General features: G+C 57.3%; 3 protein-coding genes across 16 annotated transcripts in view; 1 reads left to right on the plus strand and 2 right to left on the minus strand.

Moving 5' to 3' along the window:
- The first annotated feature begins 762 nt into the window (after positions 1-762).
- Positions 763-8,921, plus strand: GPAT4 (glycerol-3-phosphate acyltransferase 4). 2 transcript variants are annotated; one of them, XM_041478266.1, is made up of 13 exons: positions 763-1,139; positions 1,228-1,860; positions 4,371-4,440; positions 4,743-5,040; positions 5,124-5,198; positions 5,642-5,731; positions 5,844-5,937; positions 6,722-6,837; positions 7,057-7,112; positions 7,431-7,516; positions 7,731-7,859; positions 7,937-8,016; positions 8,543-8,921. In XM_041478266.1, exons 2-13 carry the CDS (start codon positions 1,696-1,698, stop codon positions 8,649-8,651), a joined length of 1,368 nt encoding a protein of 455 aa, XP_041334200.1. In that variant the 5' UTR covers positions 763-1,139; positions 1,228-1,695; the 3' UTR covers positions 8,652-8,921. The 2 variants fall into 2 exon arrangements, with proteins under 2 accessions (XP_041334200.1, XP_041334191.1); XM_041478257.1 differs by having other exon boundaries at positions 763-1,860.
- NKX6-3 (NK6 homeobox 3) lies at positions 8,023-14,922 on the minus strand. 3 transcript variants are annotated; one of them, XR_005956049.1, is made up of 4 exons: positions 14,101-14,922; positions 12,984-13,153; positions 12,624-12,907; positions 8,419-8,552 (listed from the first exon to the last, which is right to left on the minus strand). XR_005956049.1 is itself a non-coding variant. In XM_041478473.1 (3 exons), the coding sequence occupies exons 1-3, from the start codon at positions 14,480-14,482 to the stop codon at positions 8,355-8,357; spliced, it is 750 nt and encodes a 249-aa protein (XP_041334407.1). In that variant the 5' UTR covers positions 14,483-14,922; the 3' UTR covers positions 8,023-8,354. The 3 variants fall into 3 exon arrangements, 2 of the variants coding, with proteins under 2 accessions (XP_041334407.1, XP_041334393.1); XM_041478473.1 differs by lacking the exon at positions 12,624-12,907 and having other exon boundaries at positions 8,023-8,552; XM_041478459.1 differs by lacking the exon at positions 8,419-8,552 and having other exon boundaries at positions 11,142-12,907.
- Positions 14,923-15,205: 283 nt separating this feature from the next.
- Positions 15,206-24,535, minus strand: part of ANK1 (ankyrin 1) — a 37,420-nt gene continuing 28,090 nt past the window's right edge. For 6 of the 11 annotated variants that reach the window (XM_041477940.1, XM_041477972.1, XM_041477956.1 and 3 more), the window contains 6 exons: positions 22,486-23,038; positions 21,544-21,802; positions 20,307-20,390; positions 19,895-20,062; positions 19,479-19,600; positions 15,579-17,755 (listed from right to left, as the gene is read on the minus strand). In XM_041477940.1, the coding sequence (XP_041333874.1) occupies positions 19,502-19,600; positions 19,895-20,062; positions 20,307-20,390; positions 21,544-21,802; positions 22,486-23,038 (1,163 nt within the window). In that variant the 3' untranslated portion in view covers positions 15,579-17,755; positions 19,479-19,501. The other 5 variants (XR_005956002.1, XM_041477965.1, XM_041477996.1 and 2 more) reach the window with 5 other exon arrangements.

A 24,535-nucleotide genomic window follows, 5' to 3' on the forward strand; every position in this document is an offset into this window, starting at 1 on the left:
TGAGCAGGTCACCAGCACGAGTCCTGGTTCTGCTGGGTGACAGCTGTGGCATAATGGGCAGCTGTGGCATAATGGGCAGCTGTGGCATAATGGGCAGCTGCACGTGTGGCTGACAGCTGCCCATTATGCCACATGTCCATGCTCTGTGTGTGTGCCTGTGAAGCACTAACACTCATCTTAGTGTTACTGGTACAGCAGTGTTTAACCAGCGGCTGGAACATAGTGTACAGCAGAGCAAGAGGAGCTTTACAGACTCTCCTTTGCCCTGTGTGCTTGTCAGGTAGCTGTTAAATCCCATCCTCAGGATGAGACTCCCTAGCCTGGTGAAGGTGGTGTCCAGAGGGCAGTCTCCCCCAAGCAGGCTAATATTTTATCATAAGCCACTAATGGCCCTGTGAGTGTGTGACCTTTGACTGGTCCTTGTGCCCCAGCAAGTTCTTCTTTGACTAATCATCAGCAGTAATTCTCCCCTTAGGCTAACTTCCTGTCCTGCACTGTTTGTAAATCTGCCCTTTGTCACTGGGGATGAGATGTACAGGAGCAGAGGAAGTGATGCTACCCAGGAATCTGGGTACCTGGCTTCCTCACTTCTCTCGGATGCCCCTGAAATGAGAGACATGATAAGGTCTTGGTCATGAGGAAGGGTTTTCTGTCACTCCTTTCCTGTACTTGAGACCTGATTGCGGCATCCTGTGCCGTAGGTGTGGTTCTGGATGAGTCTGCTCCATCTGAGGTGTGCATGGTATGAAAATACAGGATGAATGGCAGCAGGAGGTGATTCCCAAGTCTGTGACAGTGACAGGACGTAGCTAGAGTGTCTGTCTCAGTCTTTGCTGTCTCGGGAGCTGCTCTGAATGGTGTGACCTCAGCCCAAGTACTGCCTTCCAGGTTTCAGAGCCCACTGTCTCTGGCCTCCTGCCACGCTCTCTGCGTTGACATCTCTCCGGTCTGCTGACTTCAGTTGCTCTCCTCCACTGCTGCTGGTGGCATGCGAGTGCCACATCTGCCAAGAAGCCAACTTGCTGTTTGAAAGCTTTCCAGGAGCTTCATTGGTGTCTGTAATGACCCTTCAGCGTGGGTGGATGCCAGGGGCCTCCAGAGCTGAACTCGTTCCAGGCGTCATGCAAGGACCCGTGCTGGTGCGCATGCCCTCGTGGGAGAACAATAATAGCTCCACATACGGTAGGCTCCTGTGAGTGCCAACTCCCTCGATCTCCTCCAATGCAGGCTCAGGGATGGACTCCACCTTGTCCCTCTGAAGAGACTGTGCATGCTCTCAGCAGCCAGGAGGGGATTCTGCTGCCAGATTCTCCACAAGCTGCCCCGCAGCAGGACTTGCTCAGTGGCAGCCTGGGAGGGGATTCGTTCCTGCAGTCGTGCTGCCGTGCCCAGCACCTGCCCATGGACAACGCCGTGTGTGTGCACTGTCTGCTCTGAGCTCTTTGGCCTGCGTCGTCTGAACTCACCCGAGCTCCTGGCAGACTGTTGGCTCGTTTTCCCAAGTGCTCTCTCTGCTCCTGTTGCATTCCCTCTCTCAGAGCCCCGAAAGGATGTGAACTTTGGAATGGGGTCTCTGAGCACGCTGCAGACTCGGTGCATGTGTGAGACTTGCTGAGTAACAGGAGGACTGGTTCATTGCTGCGAGCAGCCCTTCTGTCTGGCTGCAGGGCACCAGCCTTGCCTGGGCCCTTCACCATGTTCCTCCTGCTCCCCTTTGACAGCCTAGTGGTTAATCTCTTGGGGATTTCCATAACTGTCCTCTTCACTCTGCTTCTGGTTTTCATCATCGTGCCAGCAATTTTTGGAGTCTCCTTTGGCATCCGCAAGGTTTACATGAAAACTTTATTGAAGATTTTTCAGGTAAGTCATGTTTTCAGAGTGTTCTCTGTGTTTGCAGAGGTTTGTCCAAGCATGGAAAAGAGGTTTTTGCCTCAGGAGGGGATTTTGTGTGACTAGAGTGGAAGATAGGGCTGTGGATGCTGTGCTGCTGCCTGTTGACCTCTTTGGCTCATCTCAGCCAAATGCCATTTATGAGACCTCTATTTGTGGGCTGTTTTTTCCCCTGTAATTAATCTAGTAAGTCTTAAAGTGGAGCAATAGTCTAGCAAGGCTCTGCAGTCGGCAGGATGTGAGGGGTAGCTTGGAGGTGCTCTGTCCCAGGCAGGGCAGGGTGCTGCTGCAGCAGTGTCAGGTGTGATGGGGAGGGAGCAGCCAGCAGGTTGCTCCTCTCTGGGGCACGTTTGAACGAAGCAAGAGCAGAGGAGGTAAGGCAGGACTTTTGTGCTGCAAGTCCTGGGTGATCTGTGGCCAGAACCCAGAGCTCTCAACATGCTTGTGTCCTGGAGTGTCACCTACTGAGCCGTGTCTGGACCTGCCACCTTGGAGGACAACCAGCAGCCCTTGCCGACCCTCTTGGCACAGAGAGGACAAGTGGAATTTTCCAGCTTGTTGTCATGCTGTTCCCTTGCCTGCCTTTGGTGGACTAATTTTATGGGCTGTCTCTGAGCCAGCACCTCTTGAAGCAAGTTCCTGACCAGACCAGAATGTTTTATCTACTAGGAGTAGTAGGTAAAGCCTATACCACCCTACCCTGGCAGCTCAGGGGAAGGCAAAGTGTTTGCTAGGGAGGTTTTAGGCTCTTAAATATGGAGTTCATGCTGCTAAAGGATGTGTGGTGTAGCTACTGCTGTTGGAACAGGGCTGATTCTGCCTGATACTCTGGGGAGTATCCCTGTAGTGACTGGCTTGGGAAGACAGCCCTGGAGCTCACAGTGTTCAGCTCTTTAAACTCTTGAGTCTTCCCAAAAGCCTGAGGTATAAATGGGAAGGCCCTGGGTTTTGTGAGGGGCTTCATTAACACAGATATTGGAAGACCTGACTACAAATTTACTGACTGAAGCAGGCAGAAAAAAAAAATTAAATGTAACTTTTCACAGTGTTTTCTTTTTCTCCCCCTCTTCCTTCAATTCAGGAACATTTGCTCTCAACACCTATATTGGTGTTTGAAAACTACTTTTCTGAAAAGTTATTCCAGCTTTTATTAAAGAATCTTAGTGGTAGGATAGAGGAACGCTCATGCCCAACTGGTCACTGATTTGGTGGAAAATTCACTCACTAAGTTGGACCATTCAGAATGGTATTTTGGAGGGCTATTACTTACTCAAAATACTTTCCCAGCACTCGAGGCTGATGTTGGGAACCAGAGGGGCAGCACGTGGGAGTGTGGCAGAGTCTGGAAGCTGGTGGGACACAGCCCGAGCTGCGAGGCCTGGCTGGCAGTGCCACACCTGTGTGGGTGGGCAGGGAGGGCACCTGCCCTGCTGCCCCTCAGGTGTGAGGCTGGGTTTGCTGCTGCCACAGTCAGGATGGAGATGTGCTGGGCTTGCAAGCACTGCCTTCTCCATAGGCTGCTGAGCTCCTGCGAGGTCAGAGCTCCTCTCCTGCCTTCTGGGATGGCAGCATCTAGGCAATCTTCTGCAATGCTGGAGTTCTGGCAGCTGCAAGGTGAGCAGGACACTCCATATGCAATTAGCATTCCCTCATTGCTGCCTCCTGGTCTGCTGCTGGTATGGGCTGAGATTGGGATGCCAGAGTTCACAGCAACTTCCCCTCTTCACAGAGAAGCGTGTTGTACACAAGTCCTTCTTCTTCAGAAGCTTGTCCTTCCAGACCTGTATGAATTACAGGCTGTGAAGGTTATTTGGAGGGCAGGCAGGAAAACTGCACAGAAATACAGCCTGCAGTTTGTGCTGGTGCCCTTGAAAATTAGCTGATAGAACAAGTAGTCCTGGCACAGGATTTGGCAACCAGCTGTCTGAGGGTGCTTGCTGCTGCTGTTTTGGGCAGATTGCTGAGCTGAGAAGCAGCAGCAGCCATCAGCTGAATCAGAGGGGAAAGGATCCCATCCCATCATCAGCCTGATGTGTCAGCAGCAACCTGAAAACACAGTCTCTGCTTTGAATTTGGAAGAGACAAGGGTTGAAGAGTAGCACTGGTCCCCTGACCAGCTCCCTGCACTGTGGTGCAGACACCCCAGCAGGTTGCACAGCTCAGCCAGAAGCTGTGCAGTGGCAACCACGTGCAAGGTGCAGCAGAGCTGAGAGGTCACAGAAACAGCAGAAAACCTTCCTGTGCCATCTCATCACTGAGCACTCTGCTTCCCTCTGGCACTCCCTGTTTCCCAGGCCAGCCCCTGCTTCCACCTCAGTTCAGCTGGGTTCGTCACTCACTCTTTCTGTTCTGTATGGAAACCCTAATTTAGCCCCATCTTCTCCCCTGCACTATGGTCCTTCCTGAAAGTCAGCTCTAAAATGGGCAGTAGTGTGGAGCTAAAGGCCTTGCCAATCTTGGTTGTGCTGTCTGTCTTGCAGTGGGCAACACTGAGAATAGAGCGTGGTGCCAAGGAGAAGAACCATCCGTTGTACAAGCCCTATGTCAATGGTGAGATCCTGCCCTGCATGGCTACATGGAGTTCAAAATTTTTTGGGGGAAGTGGGGTGAATGTGGTGTCTCTGAGCAGCTGAGGTCTGCTGGGAAGTCTTTTCCATGTAGGAGGGAATTCTAGGGAGGGCAGGGAAGCACCTTGGGAGTGCTTCATTTCTGGATAGTGGGGAGGTTTATGCCTGTCTGGACTGGAGAAAGGGGGGACCCTGAGCAGGGCGGGTGAGGAAGGGCCTTGGCTTTTGTCTCTCTTTGAGTGGGCAAGTCACAGTTTGCTCAGAGCTGCCTGCGGTGTGTTGCAGGTATCATTGCAAAGGAGCCAACGTCACTGGAGGAGGAGATCAAGGAGATCCGCCGGAGTGGCAGCGGCAAAGCCCTGGACACCCCTGAGTTTGAGCTCTCAGACATCTTCTATTTCTGCCGCAAAGGCATCGAGACCATCATGGATGATGAAGTGACCAAGAGATTCTCAGCTGAAGAGCTGGAGTCCTGGAACCTGCTCAGCAGGACCAACTACAACTTCCAGTACATCAGCCTGCGCCTCACTGTGCTCTGGGGACTTGGTGTGCTCGTCCGCTACTGCTTCCTTCTGCCCCTCAGGTGAGTCCTGCTGCCAGCACCTGCCTGCCAAGAAGGTGCTGCTGGCCTGGTTTTGCTAGCATGTAGTTTCCCTCTTTCTGCAGGATAGCCCTGGCATTTACTGGCATCAGCTTGTTGGTGACTGGTACCACAGTGGTGGGATATTTGCCAAATGGAAGGTGAGTTCGTCTTTGAGGGAGAAGCAGGTGGGGAGCACTCTGTGCAGTTTGAGACCTTATAATCCTGAAATTTCCCTAGAAAGCTTTCTGTTCTACCACCTGCAGGCACAGCAGGTGGTCCTGGCAGCTGTGGCCTCTCAGGAATGGACACCCTGTAATTTTAAACAGAGGGCCTAGATGTGAGCACTAAGCTGGTGGCAGAGCGCTCAGCCCTGGCCTCTGAAAGGAGTAATAACAGAAAAGAGCAAAGGCCAAAATTTTATTCTCATGAGTTCAGAATCAGTGATGATAAGCTGACAGCAAAGCTCAGGACACGCTGTGTTTCTGTAGGACAGATGTGAAGGCTTGGCTGGATTTCACAGCCTGGGGCAGCTGGGCTGAGTGGCACTGTTACAGGGGATATTGTAGGGCTGGGGAGTGATGGTCTGTGTCCTGGGCTGCAGGTGTAAGGACTTCCTGAGCAAACACGTCCACCTGATGTGTTACCGGATCTGCGTGCGTGCCCTCACAGCCATCATCACCTACCACGACCGGTAAGTCCTGTCTGCTCCACGCTCCCTGCCCAGGGGGTGCTCCATGCTGGGCATTTTGTATCTCTCATGCTTCCTTCCCCTTCCTTCACCCCTACTTTTGTTTTGCATCTAGAGAAAACAGACCCCGAAATGGAGGCATCTGCGTGGCCAATCACACCTCCCCCATTGATGTGATCATCCTGGCCAGTGATGGCTACTATGCCATGGTAAGGTACCAGGCCTGGCTGCCTGCATGGAGGGAGCAGCAAGGCTTGTTATGGGGCAGGAGGTGGGCAGCAAGAGTCCTTTGTGCATGTAGAACTACTTGACCCTGCATGGTGTGGTGGGGCACTGTCAGACCTTTGTCTGTGGCATGCAAGCTCAGCCTGGAACTCAAAGCACCAGGGGTCTGTGGGTGCAGCTGTAGCAGTCTGAATTGCTGCTAGCATAGTCCAGGGTAAGGAGGCAAAAAGGACCTTTGGATAATATCCACAGATGTTTAATTCAGCTGTGTGGTGAGATGATCAGGTCACAGAACACAGGCATGCAGAGGGTCTCTGCAGGGGCCTGGGGGCTGACCCTGGTCTCAGGGCAGTACAAAGGTGAGGGCAAATCAGGGAATAGGGAAGGAGTGGCTCAGGGACATAGGAACAGACATAGGAACAGGGGAGAGAGCCAGTGGGGTCTGACAGCTTTTTGAGGCACGTTTCTTGTGTCTCCCTAGACCAGGGAATGCCCCCCCAGGGTCTCCACATGCAGCTTTGCAAGAAGAGCTCTAGGCTTTGCTGTTGCTGGGAGAACAAAGTGCTTCCCCAGCTGGACCTCCTGCCATGGGGAAAGCACTTTGGGTTTGCTTTATCTGTCTTTCAAATGAGAGCTTGGGACTTTTCCTCTTAGCCTTTCCAGGCTAGGGGCAAGAAGATGAAGCTCAGTTTAGCTGTGAAACTGTTTGGCACAGCCTTGACTTTCATGTGTGCCCACATATTGTAACTTGTGTGTTCTTCTGTTCAGGTGGGTCAGATCCATGGAGGGCTCATGGGTGTGATACAGAGAGCCATGGTGAAAGCTTGTCCCCATGTCTGGTTCGAGCGTTCTGAGGTCAAAGATCGTCACCTCGTCGCCAGAAGGTGTGACAGGCTGCAGGGATGGGTCTGGAGGCTGGGGGAGGTAGAGGGCTGCTCATCTCCCTTGGATGAGGACACTGCATGGCCTCACAAGTGCTGGGAGGTTGTGCCCCTGTTGTTGGGACCCTGATAGTCCCTGGTGACTGCAGGGTATGGATTATGTGTGGATTGCTACTGAGAGCATCTGTGCTTTCTGCTAATTTTTGACACTCTTCTGTTTAGGCTCACAGAACATGTCCAGGACAAAAGCAAACTGCCCATTCTTATTTTTCCAGAAGGTGAGTGCAACAAGGCCAGAGAAGCACCAAGTAGAGGAGGCACCTTGAGATAGCACCACATCTCTGTTCCTTTCCTTCTTACATAGCCAAGGGCTTGAGACCCTCCACTGAGAGAGACAAAAGGGACATTTGTGTCTTTAGAGCTGAGTGAGCCCAGAATGCAGGAGTCACTCATGATGTCCCAGTGACCCAGAGAACAGGGTTTGGATGGAGTTAGGGGAGAGTTGCTGGGTTCCTGTTGCCCTGCCCATAAGCCTGTAGCTTACATTTTTGAACTGACTTGCAGAGGAGAGTTAAGATTGTGCTTGTCTCTTACAGGAACATGCATCAACAACACATCTGTGATGATGTTCAAAAAGGGGAGCTTCGAAATTGGAGCTACAGTTTACCCTGTAGCCATCAAGGTATGACAAGGCAGTGTTCCTAGGGCACAAGTCTGTCTGTCCCTCTGTACCTCTGTCTTGGCAACCCAGTCCAGCCTGGTCTGAGGGCACAGGAAAGCTGAGGTCACTCCATGTAGTGCTCTGGGAGAGCTTTAGCTCGGTTTGGGGTGGAACTTGGAGCCTCAGAGAGGGTGCAGCCCCTGCCTGACTTCCATGAACTCTTCTGCCTTTGCAGTATGACCCACAGTTTGGAGATGCCTTTTGGAACAGCAGCAAATACGGCATGGTGACCTACCTCCTGAGGATGATGACCAGCTGGGCCATCGTCTGCAGTGTCTGGTACCTGCCCCCAATGACCAGGCAGGTGAGGTGAACCCAGCCTGTCTGATTGCTTTCCTGTTTGGCCCTTTGCTCCTGCTGAACACTCTTGTTTTGCCACAGCCTGAAGAGGATGCAGTGCAGTTTGCCAATCGAGTGAAGTCAGCCATTGCCAGGCAAGGGGGCCTTGTGGATCTGCTCTGGTGAGTCCAAGCAGGCTGTTCTCTTCCTGGTGCCAGAGTTCCTTGTTCTGGGTCCTGGGATGTGCTCATGGGCTGTAGAGCTCCATTTGTTTCTTGCTTAGGGTAGAGCAGGCCTCTGGAGGAATGTCCTTCTGTAGTAGAGACCAAAGTCTTTGCTTCTTGTGTATGCTGGGCATCAGAGCTTCATCCTTTGATTGTAGCTTGCATTGGGATGCCCTGGGTTTGACTTGTTTCCACTCTGCAAGGTGTGTTCAGCTTGGGAACTTGCTTTCCTAGGCACTGAGGTGTCAGAGCCCAGGAGGCAGGCAGGCAGTCTCCTGTAGCTGTACCAGAGTAGCTCATGTTTCTGGCAGAGTTGATATTTTGGGCACAGTGCAGGGCCAGGGGGGCAACTCCTGGCACAACCAGGTAAGGAAGTGATGCCCTTTGGGGACGGGTGGTCTCGCTGCAACTCTGACTTGCCCTGAACAGTCCCAGATGAAGATGATGCCTGCCTGCAGCCTCTCTGATATGACTCTCTCCCCAGGGATGGAGGACTGAAAAGGGAGAAGGTGAAAGATGCGTTCAAGGAGGAGCAACAGAAACTCTACAGCAAAATGATTGTAGGCAGCCACGAGGACCGGAGCCGCTCCTGAGCCTGCTGCCTCCAGCACTGCCACCCGGGCTGGCCAAAGCCCCTGCCTCCAGCACCAGCCAGGGCTTGTCTGGAGCAACTCTGAATCTTTGGACTTGGCTACTCCAGAGCTGCTTGGACTCGCTTTTTCATCCTCTGGCTATTGTTTGACGGAGGCACTATTGCTGCCTGGAGTCTTGATGCCTTTGGCAGCTCATGGCAAAGATGCCTTCTTGTTACTGTTACAGTGAAGCCCCTCGCAGGGGCAGTATTAAATGAAACTCTTATGGTGTCATGTGCTTCCATCTGCTGTGTCCAGCCCCAGGGGAGGACTGGTGTGATGTGCGTGTGTGTCAGTCACAAGTCTCCCACAACACAAAAGCTGCTGAGCTGTGCTGAAATTGGCTGCCTTGACAACCAGGGGAATCCTCCTGAGCCTGTCCCCCTCATGTGTGAGGCATAAACCCCTTAGGAGCAGAATGTGCCTCTCAGGCCATTTTCAGTTCCACTTCCAGGAGAAATCTTTTTCTTTTGCCACTTTCCTGTCAGCTTGACCCAGACTGTTGCTTCTACAGTGTCTGACTAACAGCCTCTTCACTGCTGCTGATGCAGTAAGGATCATACTCCTTGGAAATCTCCCTCTGTCCCCTGGGGCTGCAGGGTGCCAGGTGTCACTGGAGTGGCAGGTGGGGCTCCTGAGGAATCTGGTGTAGGAGAGCCCAAGACTTCATGGCTAGGGCAGCAAATCCCTTTTCAAATGTCTCCTGAGGGAAACAGTGGCATCTGACCCTGTCATGCACACACGTGGATAGTATCAACCTGTAGCAAGAAAACAAATCTTGTGCTGGATGTGGTGCCCCTTTCTGCTCTGCAAGTAAATTATTCAGTAAAACAACTTGCATTTGAGCATTTCTCCCATGTACTTTCCCATTTTCCTTACATTCCTACAAACTTGAGCACTTACACTGGGTTCTCTGCTCTTAAAACCAAGAGCTGTTTCACTGCTGCCTGCTAAAGCCTGCTTGCATTTTCTAATGCTCTGGAGAAGGCAGTTACCTAAGTGCCTCGGACAGCTGCTCTGTGTAAGTGGCCTTAAATCTGAATTTTCCTGCACTTTTTTATTTACCTGATGGAAGCTCTGGCTGCCAGCTCAGGTGGCCATTTGGATGAAGACCCCTGCACCTTGCTGTGGTCTGGGGAGCCCTGGAGGGAGCCACAGTGAGTCCAGGGTTGCTGAGGCAGTGCTGTGCTCGCTGCCTACCGTGGGTGGTCCTTCCCTGTGTGCTGAGCTGCAGCTGGGGACACACCTGCTGGGGACAGGGACATCCCTGCCTGCTGATCCCTGCTGCCCAGGCAGGGTCTCCAGGCTCTCCTTCACTTCTCCCCATTCAGCAGCTGCTCCTGAGCCCTATCAAGGGCTGTGTCTCCAGAGCTCTCCTCTCTGGGGGTGGGATGGACATTTCCTTCAGGCACTGCTGAAGGCCACAAGGCTCCTCCACCCCCTTGTGTCCTCAGGCACCTGGATGCAGCTGCAGGTGCCCACAAGTCCCCTGTCTCTGACACCATGGCAGAACCCTCCTCAGCTTTGCAGGATGCCCAGCCACCCTGCTGTGCTCGGGGACCGTCCCCAGCAGCATTCAGGACACTCCACAGCAGGCAAGGAGCTGGCTGGACAGGTTAGAGGAGGCACACATCCATCTTTCCTTGCCTCTCCCACCCCATGCCCCCAGTCAATACGTCTCTCTCCGATGAGAAAGTTAATAAATTTAGCTCTAGATTAAAAGTATCGATCATTTCATTTGTAAGCGATAAATAACCGGGGGGGGAGCACTGGGTGGCCCACGGGGTAGGGGCTGCTGGCTCTGGCTGCAGCAGCCGTGCACCCCACTGGGGCCAGGAGCCCTCATATGCATTCTGCCCGGATGCTGGCATTGATTTGCTATTAGTCTCCACGCACCACCCAGTAGCACATCATTCCCGGAGCTGCTATTAATGGCCTTTTGATAAATAATCACTTGTAAGTCAATAAATTTTTATTAAACAGCGTGGCGCTTTGATTTATGAAAATCCGACGGGGTTTGTCTGGGAGAAAAGGGATGCGGAATTGAAGCGGAGCTGCCATCCATCTGCCTGCCAGGCTGGCCTGCCTGTGCCGCACTCCTGGCTCTGCCCACACAGCCTGAGGCTGCCTGGCAGCGGGCACAGGCTGGGCAGAGCTCCTGCTCGCTGCTGGCTGCTCCTGCCCAGAGCCCAGCGCTGATGGGGCACCGCTCTGCTGCAGCAGAAAGTGGGAAAGTGGGAGCCAGGGAGAAAAGGGGGTCGCTCCTGGCTGCTGGGCTGGGACCTGCATGGATCAGCACTGTTTGGGGTCCTGTCTCAGCGCGGGGATGCACGGGGCAGCCAGGCTGCAGCAGCCATTTGTCACTCTCCCTGGCTACAGCAGGCCCTTTGCCACCTGCTTTATTTGTCTCCCAGCCCTGACGTGGCATCAGACAGGTGTTAAACTACTTAATCACTTTAAAATTGTTTTAATTTTCTGTTTTGTATTGATCTCCACAGCACCAATTAATCAGCTCACTGGACCAGGCAGTTAGTACATTAAAAATTGTCAGCCAAGCTGGGCAGCTTAGAAAATGTTAAAAAAATATCCCACCAGCAGCCCCTCACTTCTCCCACCATGTGGAACCTGCTGAGCTCTGGCTCTGTCCACAGACAGTGATGTGTTTCTTCCAGCCTCGTGCACTGTGCTCCCATGGGACCTGCCATCCCACATCCCAGGGTCCATTAGCTCTGTCCTGGCCCAGAATCCATCCCATGGAGGGGCTGCATGGCTGAGGGGGGAGCATTACAAGCCCCACACTCACTGCAGGGGCTGGACAGGCACCTGTGCAGGGACAGTAGTCCCCTAAACTCTGGGAAAGTGGCACCGAGCAGTCAGGTCCCCTTGCAAAGTGCTCAGAGCGCAGTGAGAGATTGAAAGGGGCTTTAAGCCAAGTGTGAGCCTTGGCAGGTTGTACAGTGATGATCTGCACACGAGGCTGGTGCTCAGGGCCACTGAAAGGTCCCAGTGGCTCAGGAGCTTCAGCTGTCCCAAGCGAGGACTCGGCCAGCAGCCTGTTGCAGGTGCTGCCTGCAGGGAGGGGATCCCTTCAGCAGCCCCACTCCTGCCCCTTCCGTGCTGCTAATCACTGCCCGATGGGCCGGCAGCACCTTATCTGCTATCGATTTCCTTCCAAGACACAGCCCACGTGTTTGCTCACACCTGGCTGGCACTTAGCTGGCTCTTGGCTGAACAGCTGCCAAGCTTGCCCGGCCTTCAGTGCTGTGCCTGTGCCAGCTGCAGCTCCTTTGGTGTCCTAAGCAGGTAAGGACAGCTGGCATGCCACTGGTGAGCCACGGGGAGCCAGAGCAGGGGGTGTGCAGCCCCATGTGCTCACAGATGTCTGTATGTGCAGCCCCCACTGCACAGGGGTGCAGCACAGAGCAGGGGGGCACCCAACAGGTTGGCAGGCAAACACACCGGGGCTATTGATGCCACATCAATCCTGCAGCCCCGACAGGTGAATGGGCTCTCACTCACACTGTTAAGATAAATGATATTTATTTGCTGCTAAGAGCTTCCAATAAGAGGCCCCAGTGAGTGACTTTTGAACCAGCAGCTCTTGCTGCTGGTACACGCCCAAACCAGAGAAAACCCTGGGAAAATCTCCAGGGCTCCCCTGCTTCTGTGGGGCACTTCCTGTCCCACATGCAGCACCACAGCACGGCCCCTTTCCCCTGCCTGGCATGCAGACCCTGCCCCGTCCATCCTATCCCCAACCCTTCTCTAGCCCAGCCTCACAAGGCCACCCTGGACCACGAAACAAGTGCTGGGACTCGACTGGGACCTTTATTTCATCAACGCTGCACCTGACACTACCACGTGTGCTGCTCCCAGCCCTGCGAGCCGTGCTCCCCGTCCAGCTGTCAGCCACCCCACCCCACAGCCAGGCACCTGCTGGTGAAGGGGGTCACCCCAGGCCAGAGGGGCAGGCTGTGCTGGCGCGCTCAGCCGCTGTGCGTGCCCAAGCCCAGCATGGAGAAAGCCGCACGGTGCTTCCTCAGCAGCAGCCGGATCTTCTCGTCATCCGAGTCAGGGTCCAGGGGCTTGTTGTACTCATCGTCCTCGGTCTCAGAGGCCGCCCGCTCTCCGCCAGAGCCCCCCGCCCGCTGCGAGGATGAGGAGGGCTCCAGGGCGCTCTTCTTCCTCCATTTGGTCCGTCGGTTCTGGAACCAGACCTGTTGCCCCATGGGCCCGGCTCGGTTAGCAGCCAACACGCCGCGCACCCCACGCCACACAGGAAGCTGTACTCACCTTCACCTGAGACTCAGTCATGCCAAGAGAATAGGCCAGCCGTGCTCTTTCCGGACCCGCCAGGTACTTGGTCTGCTCAAACGTCTTCTCCAGAGCAAAGATCTGGTGTCCCGTGAAGGTTGGGCGCGTGTGCTTCTTCTTGTGGATGCTGTCAGCCAAGTGAGCAGGGGCTGCAGGAGAGGAAGAGAGAAGTGGCTGAGTTCTAGGCAGCCCACGACTCTGGACAGCTCTCCCTTTGTCCACACTCGCCAGCCCTCAGTGACCAAAGAGTCCCTCCACACCTGCTCCTCTCCAAATTAAAACTTTATTCCTGCTTCAGGGCTTCAGCCCCATCCCAGGAGGGCTGAGCTGCCCACTGTGGAGGTCCCACAGAGCAAGAGCTGGGATAGGCACCCCCTGATCAAGGACAGTGGATGTGCTGAGGGGTAAGGGTCGCTACCAACAGTGCTTGACCCCAGAGCCATGCAGCGCTGGGAACACCGTGCCCCATGTCCCACACCTTGCAGCATGCATGACAGAAGACAGGTCATTGCCTCGTAGCTGTGCCAGGAGCAGACGGCCAAACTGCCTAACCCATCTGCTCCAAAATCATCACCTGCAAAGGGCTGAAGGGGACCAGAGCTGCAGGTTCTGAACAGCTGCACACAACCTCCTGGGGCTTCCCATGGGATGGCGGGTGCACCCATCCCACCTACCCTCTGAGACAACATGTTCTGCAATTCCCCTGACAGCTCTCCACCAGGAAGGCAGCGCTGCCAGCCTGGAGCTCTGGGGCTGGCCCGTCTCTGCCATGAGCTAACCAGGCGCTGACCCCCAGCGAGGCTGCTTGAGAGACAGGGAGATCTTGTGAGTCAGAGGGGGCAAAGAATCAGTATTTGTCATTAGAGCTGCCCCTGCCCTTGAGCCAAAAAGTTCTGCGACCATTTGAAGTCCAGCACCTCCAGCACTGGAGCTCTCCCCACTGTCCTGGGCGAGCCTGCTGGCCAACCAACCAACAGGACAACGGCAGAGACACAGCCTGGCCCATTCCCTAGCGCCCACGGGCAGGGACTCCGCAAGGTGCCGGTCCCCTGGGGCACCCACCAGCCACCCAGCGCTCCGAGCCCCCCGTACTTACGGCCGCCGCACTGCCGGCCGCCCCGCCACTCCGGGGCCGCCTCCGCCCAGCAGCTCCGGCCCCGCGGCAGGTACTCGCCACCAGCCTTGGGGAGGGCGCCCACCTGGGGCCCGTAATAGACGCCCGGGGAGCTCAGTCCGTTAAATCCGCCCGCGTGGGGGTAGCCAGGGAGGAGAGTGCCGTTCGGGGTCGCCGCGGGCCGGCCGAGGATGTCGGAGATGCCGTGGGGGGTGCCAGCCGCCAGCTGGGCACCCAGCCCGGGGGGTGCCAGCTTGTAGAAGGAGCTCTGCACTGAGTACTGGCAAACGGGCGCCTTGGCCTCGGGGAAGGGGCCCAGCGAGGGGCCGTTGAGCAGAAAGGTGCCTGGCAGGTTGGCATCCATGGCTCTAGCACCGAGAGCTCCTCAGAGCGCCGAGCCCCGGAGGTGCGATGGCCGGCCCATTACCGCCGGCCCGGGGGGCTACAGAGCCCCGGAGTCCGCGCTGGCCCGTGGGCGGCTGGCTGGCACGGGGATGCCGGCGGGGCCGGGCCGCGGGCAGCCCCGGTGACCTCGCGGCGCCTCCGGCCCCGGACCCTCAACTTGGGCTCGGGCAGCGCCAACATTTCTCTGATAAAGACGCGGTCCATTAGAATAACGCGCAGCCATTGGCCGCGAGGCTGCGGGCGGCGCGCCCATTGGCCAGGCCTCGGCGGCCGCGGCTGCCATTGGCTGCGACTCAGCGGCAGCGCGTGATTGGTCCGGACCAGACAAATTGCGCTTTGAGCACCGGCGGCGGCGGCGGCGGGAGCGGCGGGGACGGGACGGGACGGGAGGGGAGGGGAGGGGAGACAAGACGGGACACGGGACGGGACACGGGACGGGACAGGACGGGACACGGGACTCGGGACAGGACAGGGGACACGGGACTCGGGACAGGACGGGACACGGGAATGGGACGGGATACGGGACGAGACATGGGACACCGGACACGGGACGGGACACAGGATAGGACGGGACGCGACACAGGAATGGGACGGGACGGGACACGGGAATGCGACGGGACACGGGACAGGACAGGACGGACACGGGAATGGGACGAGACACGAGACAGGATGGGACACGGGACGGAACGGGACACGGAACAGGACACGGGAATGGGAGGGGACACGACACGGACGGGACGGGACACGGGAATGGGTCGGGATGGATGTGAAGGGACGGGACGGGTCGGGATGGGCGGGATGCAGGGCCGGGGCGGCGCGGACGCTGGACAGCGCTGCTCGGGGCCGTGCTCTCGGCTGGGTCTCTCGGTGGGGACTCAGTAGCCCCGCGGCCCCGGGACACCCCCAGCAGTGTGCGGGGAGCAGTGGCACGGACGCTTCCAGAGGCCGCTCCAGGAACGGCAGAGACACGGCCGGGCCCACCCTCCCGGCAAGAGGGGACCCGGCCCCGGGCTCTCCGTCTTCCCCACCTCTGGAAAAGCAGAGACGAGACACCGTTTGTGTTGATTTATTTATTAATTCATAGTCTGATAGCTGGTGTACAGGGAAATGATCTATACATCAGGGCCTAAGACAGGGAGATCCAAAAGGCTTGTTTCCATAACAATTAAAAAAAGAAAATAAAAGTAATTTTTAAAACTTCTAAAAAGCTTCTAGTGTGCAGACTGCAGCATTCTCTAGGCTCAATGTTGGGTGCAGCCTCCCCCTACCAGCCCTACAAGCAATCTGAGCGCGAAGCAATGTCACTGCAGGTGCCTGGCACGGTTGCAGCACAGCACATTCCCTACGGCATACACAAGGCCAAAGCACTGGACCCACACACAACTCTAGGGTGATGCTACGGAGTCAGCTGTTGCAGTGGGTCTAGGGAGGTTATTGTACGCAGCAAGGGTGATGGATGGAGAGTCTGTGCCTCTATGGCTCAACTTCGGGGTGGGGAGGGGGCTGCTTTGCTCTCCAAAGCTAAGCTGGGTCAGTCGCTCGGCTGCAGCGAGGCTTCTTGGCCGCAGGGCAGCCAGGGGCTCTCCCAGCAGACGTGCACCCGCTGAAGGGCAGGGCTGCCCTGCCAAGGCCACCACCACATAGCCTGAAGCTGGAGGGGCGCTTGTTCTGCACCTGGCCGCAGAGAACCAGCTCAGACTCTGCCAAGCAGGTTCGTGGCCACGTCCAGGAGAAAGAGCAGGGGGTCCCCACAACACTGTGCTACAAAGGCCAGGTCCCCACATCAGCTGGGTCAAGGACAGGGTCAAGGACCTGGGACCAAGTGCCACTACCTTCTCCCTGCGCTCCTGGGGTCAAGTATTACAACGGGGTCAACGTGCTGCCCAACTCTGAGCTCTGCTCCTGCCAGAGCAGCCGGGCCGAGGCTGCCCCAGCCCCCAGGGCTCAGGCAGGTTCCACCTGGAGAAAATGCAGCTCCCATGTCTCTGGGTTTGGTCCCGGGAGAGTCAGTATCCAGGGCGATGAGCCCCCCTTGCAGGGAGGCCAGGGTCCCTGCAAAGCCCTTGCCTGGGGTGCGTATTGCTGGCTATTGCTAGCTCCTGGCTCATCTCCTGAGCAGATATTGTGCTGAGTAGAGCTAGGCACAACCCCACGTGTGGCACAAGCACCTCCTGCTCTCTCTCACTGCACATCCTCCCTGGGCCCCAAGCACCTCAAGGCAGGCCTACAGCTTCAAGCCAGCTGGAGCCAACACAAACTGGGGCTGGACCATGGGACTGCACCTCTAGCCCCCCCTCTTCAGGCCAGCAAGGGGCCAGGCTCAGGCAGAGGGGCACAGGACATGGGCAGGCTGCTGCCCTCTCACTCCTATTGCCTTCCTGCTCCATTCACCAGAGCTGCTCACATATTCCAAAGGCTTTGCCCATCCTGCAGCCTGAAGAGGTATATGAGAGCAGAGCTGTCAGTGCTTTGTACATACTGCTAGAGTGTCCCTAGGGGTTTGCATAGTATTTATTGGTTCATATACACAAGGCTGATTGCTGTACAGTTTACACTTTCAACATAAGCAACGAGCTCAGTGCTCAGCCCAGAGCTCTGCCCTGACGGGAGACTTTGCACGTGCTGGGGAGAGGAAGGGCAGCCCTGCACCAGTCCCTCTGCCCAGGGCAGCTGTGCTCCCTGCAGCCTCCCCTTGCACCCTCTGGCCACTGCTGCCCCCCCCAAAACCCAACACTCACAGGGAGGGATGAGAAGCAAGTCCAGCAGAGGCAGCACAGGCATTTGCGGGGGGGCCAAGCACCTCTCCTTCCACGGTGAGCAGTGCCATGCTGTCCCAGCTTTCCTCTTGCAGCTGGAGCACAGACGTGGGGATGCATCCACACGCGGAGATGGAATCTCCTTTCCCTCTCGTTTCCTTCTGCTCCAGCTCTTGCCTCCCAAAGGAGCTGAGAGCATGCCCCTGGTGTGTGGTGCTGTCTCTGGGCTCCTGGCAGCAGCGGGGCAAGGATGGAGGCCCCTCGTCTGGTTTAAGAACTGTAGCTCATGCGTCTTGCAGTCAGTCAGTCATGCGGATAGGACGGTAAGTATATCTCATACAGAAATCATGCCATTAGCCTATAGAAACATGTACAGCCAGCCCTGCTCCCCTCCACTCTCTGCTCTCCTCTCCTCTCTCCTCAGGTATGTGTCAGAACGTGTGTGAAGTTCAGTGGTTTGGTGTTGAGGTGCGATCCTGGAGAGACACAGAGAGACACAGAAATGCAGGGGTTACCAGGCATTCATGGTGGCACACCCAGGATTAATGGTGGGGACAGCCAGCACATGGCTGGCAAGTCCCTTCTGTACACTGTGCTTGTCCCACATGCACCCATGCTGCCAGGCAACCACAAGACAAGTTTTGGGGGGTGTCAGACCGTGACAGAGCACCACTGAGTGGCAGGCCTGGAACCAGGAGCGATGACATCGATGGTACTGATGGTGCTGCCCCATCTGCACCGGGCAGCAAGCAGCAGCTGAGCTGGACCAGCTGCAACGTGGCACTGGGAGGGAGCTGGGAGGGCTGCTCCAGGATCTGGGGTGGAGGAGGCCAGCCTTGAGCCCCTCACCTCAGCTGGAATGACTGACTGCACCCCACTCTCCCAGCAGAGAGGAAGACCTCCCCCAGTGCACACCCAGGGCCACTTTCACACAGTGGAAAACTGCAAAAGCAAAGCAACAGGAGCGGTGCCCCAGAGAGAGGCAGAGCCAGGGACTGTCCGGGGAGTGGGGCAGGCAGAGGGGGACAGAGTCTGCATGAACATGTGCCCACAAGCATAAGCCCTTCACACACCCACAGAGAGCTGACTAACAGAGCAGAGAGAGAAGGGAGAGGGAGGACAGAGCGAGGCATGCGTGTACAACAGAGGCCAGAGGACAAACTGCCCCTGCTTGGCAGCCTCCTCCCAGGAGGAGCACACATGCAACACCTTCCCCCAGTGCTGCACTGTCAGCCCAGCAGTGAGTGTGCAGAGAAAAACGATGCAGCTAGGCTCAAATGTGCTGTGCCAAGCAGCCTGCCTTCAACCTGGTAGTCCCACTCTACAGGGAAGGCAGGGGATCAGGGAGTGTACAAGACTTAAGGGGTCATTCTGAGCTCAGTGAGGATCAATGGAAGAAAAGTCCTAAGTCAAAGGCAGGTGCCCTGTTGTCAGCCCCTACAAGTGTCACGTTCCTGCAGCTGCCACTCCTGCATCCCTACTGCCCAGACATTCCCCAGCAGCACCCTGCCAAGGCCAGCTCCATCCTGCCTTCAGCAGACCTCAATGCTTTGCTCTGCGTGGCTGGCAGAGGCAGCAGCTGCATCTCCCACAGCAGTGCTGTGAGCAGAGGCAGCACCCAGGGCCCCACAGAACCAGGACACCCTTCACCTGACCCTGAGCTCTGCCAGAGCTCAGCTGCACCCCTCGGGAAGGGCACCAGCTCCAAGGGCTGGTCTCACTGCCACAAGGCTGCAGTTAGTGCTCATGCATGAAGGGGGTGGCTCTGCTCAGACCCCATGCAAATGCAATCTGGTCCCCGGAGCGACTTGGACAAAGACCATCCCTCTGTCTGCAGCCCAGAGTAACCAGGAGTAACAACTCTGTGACCCTGCCACTGGGGACACCCCCCTGAGCACCCACGTGCTGCCACTGCAGCAGCAGCCCTTGGCACCGGGGCTGCACTGGGGTGCTGTGCACGCAGCTGGCTGCAGCACCGCTGCACACCAGGGCACCCTATGCAGCCAGGAGCAGGTTATCAGCAGGGCACACTGCTGCCCACCCCCAGCCCTTTGCTGCAGCACAGCAAAGCCTCTCTGCAGGCCAAGAGCTGGGCACTGCCCCACCACACCTTCCCCAGGAGAATGTGCATGACCAGCAGCTCAGTGCAGGCAGCAGCATGGAGAGCCAGGGCAGAAGGAAGAGCAAAGGTAGGGTTACCTCAAAAGAGGCCATTTGAGGGGTCACTGCTTCCCCCTTTTCAGGCTGGCTCGTTTCACTATCTGAGCCCCCATCCTGCCCCCAGAGACCTCTGGTTTCGGGACACGCACTCGCACCTCCTCCTGAGGAAGCCGAAGGGGCAGGAAGCAGGACATCACCCAGGTGAACAGACAGACAGAGAGAAAAGGACAGGAAAGGGAAAGGTAGAGTCAGTTGGCAGGCAGAAAACACCAAGCAAGAAGACTGGCGCAGTGGGCAAGATTTGCCTTAGAAGTCTTAGAGGGGAAACAGGAGAGGAGTGCAGGGCAGAAGAAAGGACAGAGGGTGACATTGACCCAAAGCCTGAGAGTCCTGCTGAAGTCCTGAGAGTCCTGGGTGCTGGCCCAGGCAAGGCAGGGCTGTGAGCCACACTGTACCTTGGCGCCCAGACCATCCCGGTGCAAGATGGAGTATTTCATGAAGTGATCCTCCTCAGCCTCCAGGTCTTGGGGCTCCTGTAGGGAGCCCTCCAGAATCAGCTCCTCCTGTTCCTGCCTGTCACCCATGTCACCAGGGCCCAGCTGACGCACCACCTTCCGGATAATCTGTGGAGACCCACACAGCTGGGCGTCACAGCCGGCCCCAGGGCACCACGACTCCCTCCCCACCCAGCCCGCTCCCAAACTGCACGTGGTGCGCAGCCTGCCCCATGAGCTGGAGGAGTGCCGTGACTGTAACCGAAGACAGCAGGACACCAATGCCCTACATGGGCCCCGGGCTACAGGGGTGGAGGGGAGAAGAGAAAGGCTGCGGCATGCCCTTACCCACATCCAGCCGCTGATCACTCACCTTCTTGGTGATGATATTGCCTTGATCATCTGTGAACTGCTCCTCGGTCACCTGCTCTCCAGGGAGATGAAGGGCTTCATTCCCCTGCAGGAACAGGAGGGAGATCAGGCCATGCGAGGGCGGTGAGGGGAGTCGTTTACCTGGTCGAACAATACACCTGGCGTGCACCCCGCAGCCCCGGTGTCCCGCCCTGCCCTGCCCGTCTCTGCTCTCCTGTGTCCGTCCCGGGGCCGGTCCCTCGGCTCGCCCGCTCGTTACCTTCAGGAGGAGGCGCCGGCGGACGACTCTGGCCGAGAGAGCCTCCTCATCATCCGCCAGCCCCTGGCTCTCCCCGAGCTCCTTGTCCAGCTCACGGTGGGCGTGTTTGAGCAGGAAGCGGACTGAGCCCCTGACGATGTGCATGACGTTCTGGCAGCTGACCAGGAAGAAGGCCAGGAGCACCAGGGCGATCAGCAGCTGGGCCAGGAAAGCCCACATCCTTCCTCCGGCCGCAGGCTGCCGCTGTCAGCGCTCAGCCATGCCCGGCAGCGCCCGGCTGGAGCCGCAGCTCCGCCGGCTGTGGGCGGCGAGAAGGGAGCGGGCAGGTGGAGCGTCCTTTGCGGGCTCAGCTTCGCTCCGAGTCATGTGGCCGGCACTGCCCCGGCCAGGCAGGGAGCAGGACAGCTCTGTCCCTCTCCTCTGTCACCTTTCCAACAGCCTGTCCCCCCCTGGTGCGGTGGGAGGGCGGCGTGCGCTCCTCCGTCACAGGACAAGTGAAGCCCTGGGCAAAAGCCAGGGCTTTGGGGTGTCACTGGAATGACAGTGACTCAGGTAACGCGGAGCTGAACAGTCACCTCCAAGCGTGGCTGTGCGTGCCCTGGCTGGGGAAAGGTGCTTGCCCTCACCTTGTACCTGCTGGCTCTGTGTGACCGTGGCATCAAGCCCACCACCCAACCTGGCCCCCTAGACCAACTCTATTTCTGGCTCCAGCAGGCTGCTGGGCTGGCAGCCAGGGCAGATACTCAATAAGGAACAAGTCTGGAGGGTGACTGGGTTATAAATGGAGAGCAAGAGCTCAGGTATCAAGCACAGCGGGCTATTCTGGGCTGAGAGGCACCCCAAGGGGCAGGAAGTATGCTAGGAGAGTTGAGGAGCTAGCACCTGGTCTGCCTGACGGGCCTTGCAGCAGGCTCCAGAAAAGGCTGTCCATAGGGTCACCACTTTCCTGCAGGGCTGACTCCCCTGCTCCTACCCTCACCTGCCCAAAGAAGCGGCTGTCGGCCTCCTCCTGCCAGCCGCCTGTGGGGTGCTGAGGCTGCCAGTCGCTGTCCTCTGCAGAGCTGATCCGCATCAGCTCCGTGGCTGGCACCAGGACCTGCTCTTGCTGCTGGCCCTGTGCCCCAGAGGCTGTGGTGTGCGTTGGGAGCAGCCTTCGGGTGACTCCCTCCTGCCAGGAGCCCGCTGTCAGGTCCTGTAGGCAGGAGATAAAGGAGCCTTCTGCATTCCAGTCCCTCAGCCTGGGCACCAGAGAGGGACAGGGATAGGGAGAGAGAGACAGAGAGAGAGAGGCAGTCAGCTTTGCAGGGAGTGCTGCACCCTGAGCACCAGCCGAGCTCCGGCAGGCACACCTGCACCCCGCAGGCGCTGGCTCCTCTCCCCAGCTCGCAGCACTGCTGGGCGCCTGGCAGAAGCAGCACAAGACACACGGATGCACAAAAGGCACAGGCCACCTCTATGCCATGCTCCCTGCCCATCCCACAGCCTCACAGCTCGGCGGCCAGGGTCTGAGGCAAGAGCTTGCTGTGCTCTCACGGTCTAGTGTGGTCTAGCTCTAACTCTAATGTGGTCTAATGCTGTGGAGCATTTCTGGGTGCTGCCAGGGACTTTGTGGGTCCAGTGCCACTGGGAATGTGGGAGGAGGCAGCCCAGGTTACAGTTAGCACTTATAAGTACAACCTACATGCAGGGCCTGGCTGACTGGGGTCTCTTCCAGGTGCTCTGCAAGGAGCCCTCCAGAGCATTGCCAGAAAGGCCCAACCATCCTTCCATGTACTGCAGATGCCTGGGCTCCAGAGCTGGAGACCAGCAGGGAAGCAAGCAAAGCAGGGAGATTCTTGCAGCTGGCCCAGCACAGGGCTGTAGCTGGCAAAGCAGTTGTGCTCCCCTACCACGGTCACCCTGGTGCCCCAGGCTGCAGTACCTGTCTGCACTCTTCTCCACATCATGGCTAAAGGTAGGTGATGTCATGATCCTGGTTTGCACCTTCTCCTGAACTGAAACAAAAGAGACTTCACTCTCCGGGTCCTGCTCCCCAGTCCCTGGTTGATGATCACCAGATGGCATCTTCCCCTCTGGCCTCTGCCCCTCCTCCTGCTCTAGAAGGTCAATCAGGCCATTCATGGCATCTGAGTCCACTGTGTCATCCTCAACCAGGTCCATAGAGCCCATGTGGTCCGGGCCATGAGCATCTGCTAGAAGTTGCCCTGGGAACCGGCCTTCGCTCGTGGCATCCGAGTCCTCAGCCTTGCTGCACTCCAGAGAGGAGTCCTCAGCAGTCACCAGCGAGGGGGTGAGCCCCGAGGACCACACCTGCATGTCGGACATCTCCATCAGGGCATCCTGCTCAGTGGCAGCCATGGGGATAGCATCCATGATGGCCACCTCATTCCAGTACTGGTCGGCACGCAGCGGGGATGGCAGTGTGTAATGCAGGGAGGCAGGGGACAGCAGCTCGTCCTGCAGTGAAGCGTAACCTATATGGGCAGACAGAGGCATCATGTCCAGCAGCCACCTCACGCACGCACAAGCACAGTAGGGCAAAAGGGAGGCAGCTTCTGGGAGGATGGCAGCCCCAAGGACAGCAATGATCATGCCACAGCCCCCTGTGGCCAGGCTGAGCAGGGCTGTGCTCACAGCGGCGGCTGCTTTCACCTGGTCCCTGCAAATGCTGCCATGCCTCCCCTTCAAATCCTGGGGCTGGTTTGGGCAGGTCCTGGGGCTGCCTCCTCCCTGTGAGGAGGACTGGCCTGGTGTTCACACAATTCTCCATCCACACTGCAGGACACAGTGCCCTCTTTGCTACCCTGCTCCATCAGACCCCCTGGTCCCTGCCCACAGCCCCCATCCAGCACCAGCTGGCTGTTAGCCTGGAGTTCAAGTAGCCAAGTCTGGCAGGCACCGACTCTCAAAGCCAAACACTCTCCACAGCACAGAGGAGCAGGTTGGAAGTTCCATGAGCAGAGAAGAATGGCCCAGAACATGCCATGCAACCCCAAGGCCCTGCAGAAGGCAGCCAGGGCCTTACAACCCCTCTGGTGTCCCCAGGGCTACAAGCCATTGTCACGTCTCATTGCCCAGGGCCACGTGCACAGCTCAGGCACATCCACATGAACTACAACCAAGCCAGGCACTCCCACCCATGCAGGTGGCTTTGCTCAGCCTTTTTCAGCTTTGAGCCATTTTTTCACCCCAGGAGATCAGCAGCGAACCTGTTCTGCTGCCCTGGCAGCCAGGGAATGCCAGCCACAGCCAAGGCACAGCGTACAGCTGGGACCCTTGGCACAGGAAGGGCACCTCACCCATGGGCACCCAGGTGCCTGGCCAGGGGCATGCAGTGCAGTGCCAGCGAGGGAAGGAGCGTGGGACTGTGCAGGAGAAGAAGGCCTGGGATGGCTGCCTGCAAGCATGACAGCTGTAAGAGGGGTAGTCCCTGATGACATGCAGTCGCTGGAGCAGGATGCGGCTCCCAGAGGGCTTAGCTGAGGTGGAGACAGTGGAGACAGGCAGTGGAAGATGAGAGAAGGAGAGGCCAGGATGAGCTCAGAGGAGAAAGATGAAAAGAAGTGACCCACAGGAGTGCCCGCACCTGGCAGCACTAGGTGGCATGTTTGAGAAAACAGAACAAGGGGAGAGACAGAGAGGGAGAGAGCGATGAGCCAGCGCTGCAGGGCCAGAGGCACAGTGCAGGGCTGTAGCAGCACAAAGCCCTGCCCCTGTCTGGTGTGCCGGCTCCCCAGCAGCATATGCCACAGCTGACTCTGGCTGTGTCCCCACATCCAGGCCCACTCTGCCTGGGACCCAGCCCAGGCACACCACCACAGCTGTACAGCCAGGACTCAGTGAGCTCCCTGGCCACTGATCAGCTTGCACAGCCAGAGACACCTCTCACCTCTCACCCTGGGACAAGGAACACCTGTCAATCCCACCTGGAGAGTTTCTGAGAAAGCAGCATGGCAGAGCCAAGCTTTCTG

This window comes from Pyrgilauda ruficollis, unplaced genomic scaffold, assembly GCF_017590135.1.
Source record: "Pyrgilauda ruficollis isolate IOZ18807 unplaced genomic scaffold, ASM1759013v1 scaffold113, whole genome shotgun sequence".
Classification (NCBI taxonomy): domain Eukaryota; kingdom Metazoa; phylum Chordata; class Aves; order Passeriformes; family Passeridae; genus Pyrgilauda; species Pyrgilauda ruficollis.

What these genes read in the sequence shown, in the direction of transcription:
- GPAT4 (XM_041478257.1), top strand. Translation starts at nt 1,696, where the DNA reads ATGTTCCTCCTGCTCCCCTTTGACAGCCTAGTGGTTAATCTCTTGGGG. An exon ending in GGATATTTGCCAAATGGAAG is followed by an intron (nt 5,199 to 5,641) that starts GTGAGTTCGTCT and finishes CCTGGGCTGCAG; the next exon opens with GTGTAAGGACTTCCTGAGCA. An exon ending in CATTCTTATTTTTCCAGAAG is followed by an intron (nt 7,113 to 7,430) that starts GTGAGTGCAACA and finishes TGTCTCTTACAG; the next exon opens with GAACATGCATCAACAACACA.
- NKX6-3 (XM_041478459.1), bottom strand. Translation starts at nt 14,482, where the DNA reads ATGGATGCCAACCTGCCAGGCACCTTTCTGCTCAACGGCCCCTCGCTG. An exon ending in CGGCCGGCAGTGCGGCGGCC is followed by an intron (nt 13,154 to 14,100) that starts GTAAGTACGGGG and finishes CCTCTCCTGCAG; the next exon opens with CCCCTGCTCACTTGGCTGAC. An exon ending in TGACTGAGTCTCAGGTGAAG is followed by an intron (nt 12,908 to 12,983) that starts GTGAGTACAGCT and finishes ATGGGGCAACAG; the next exon opens with GTCTGGTTCCAGAACCGACG.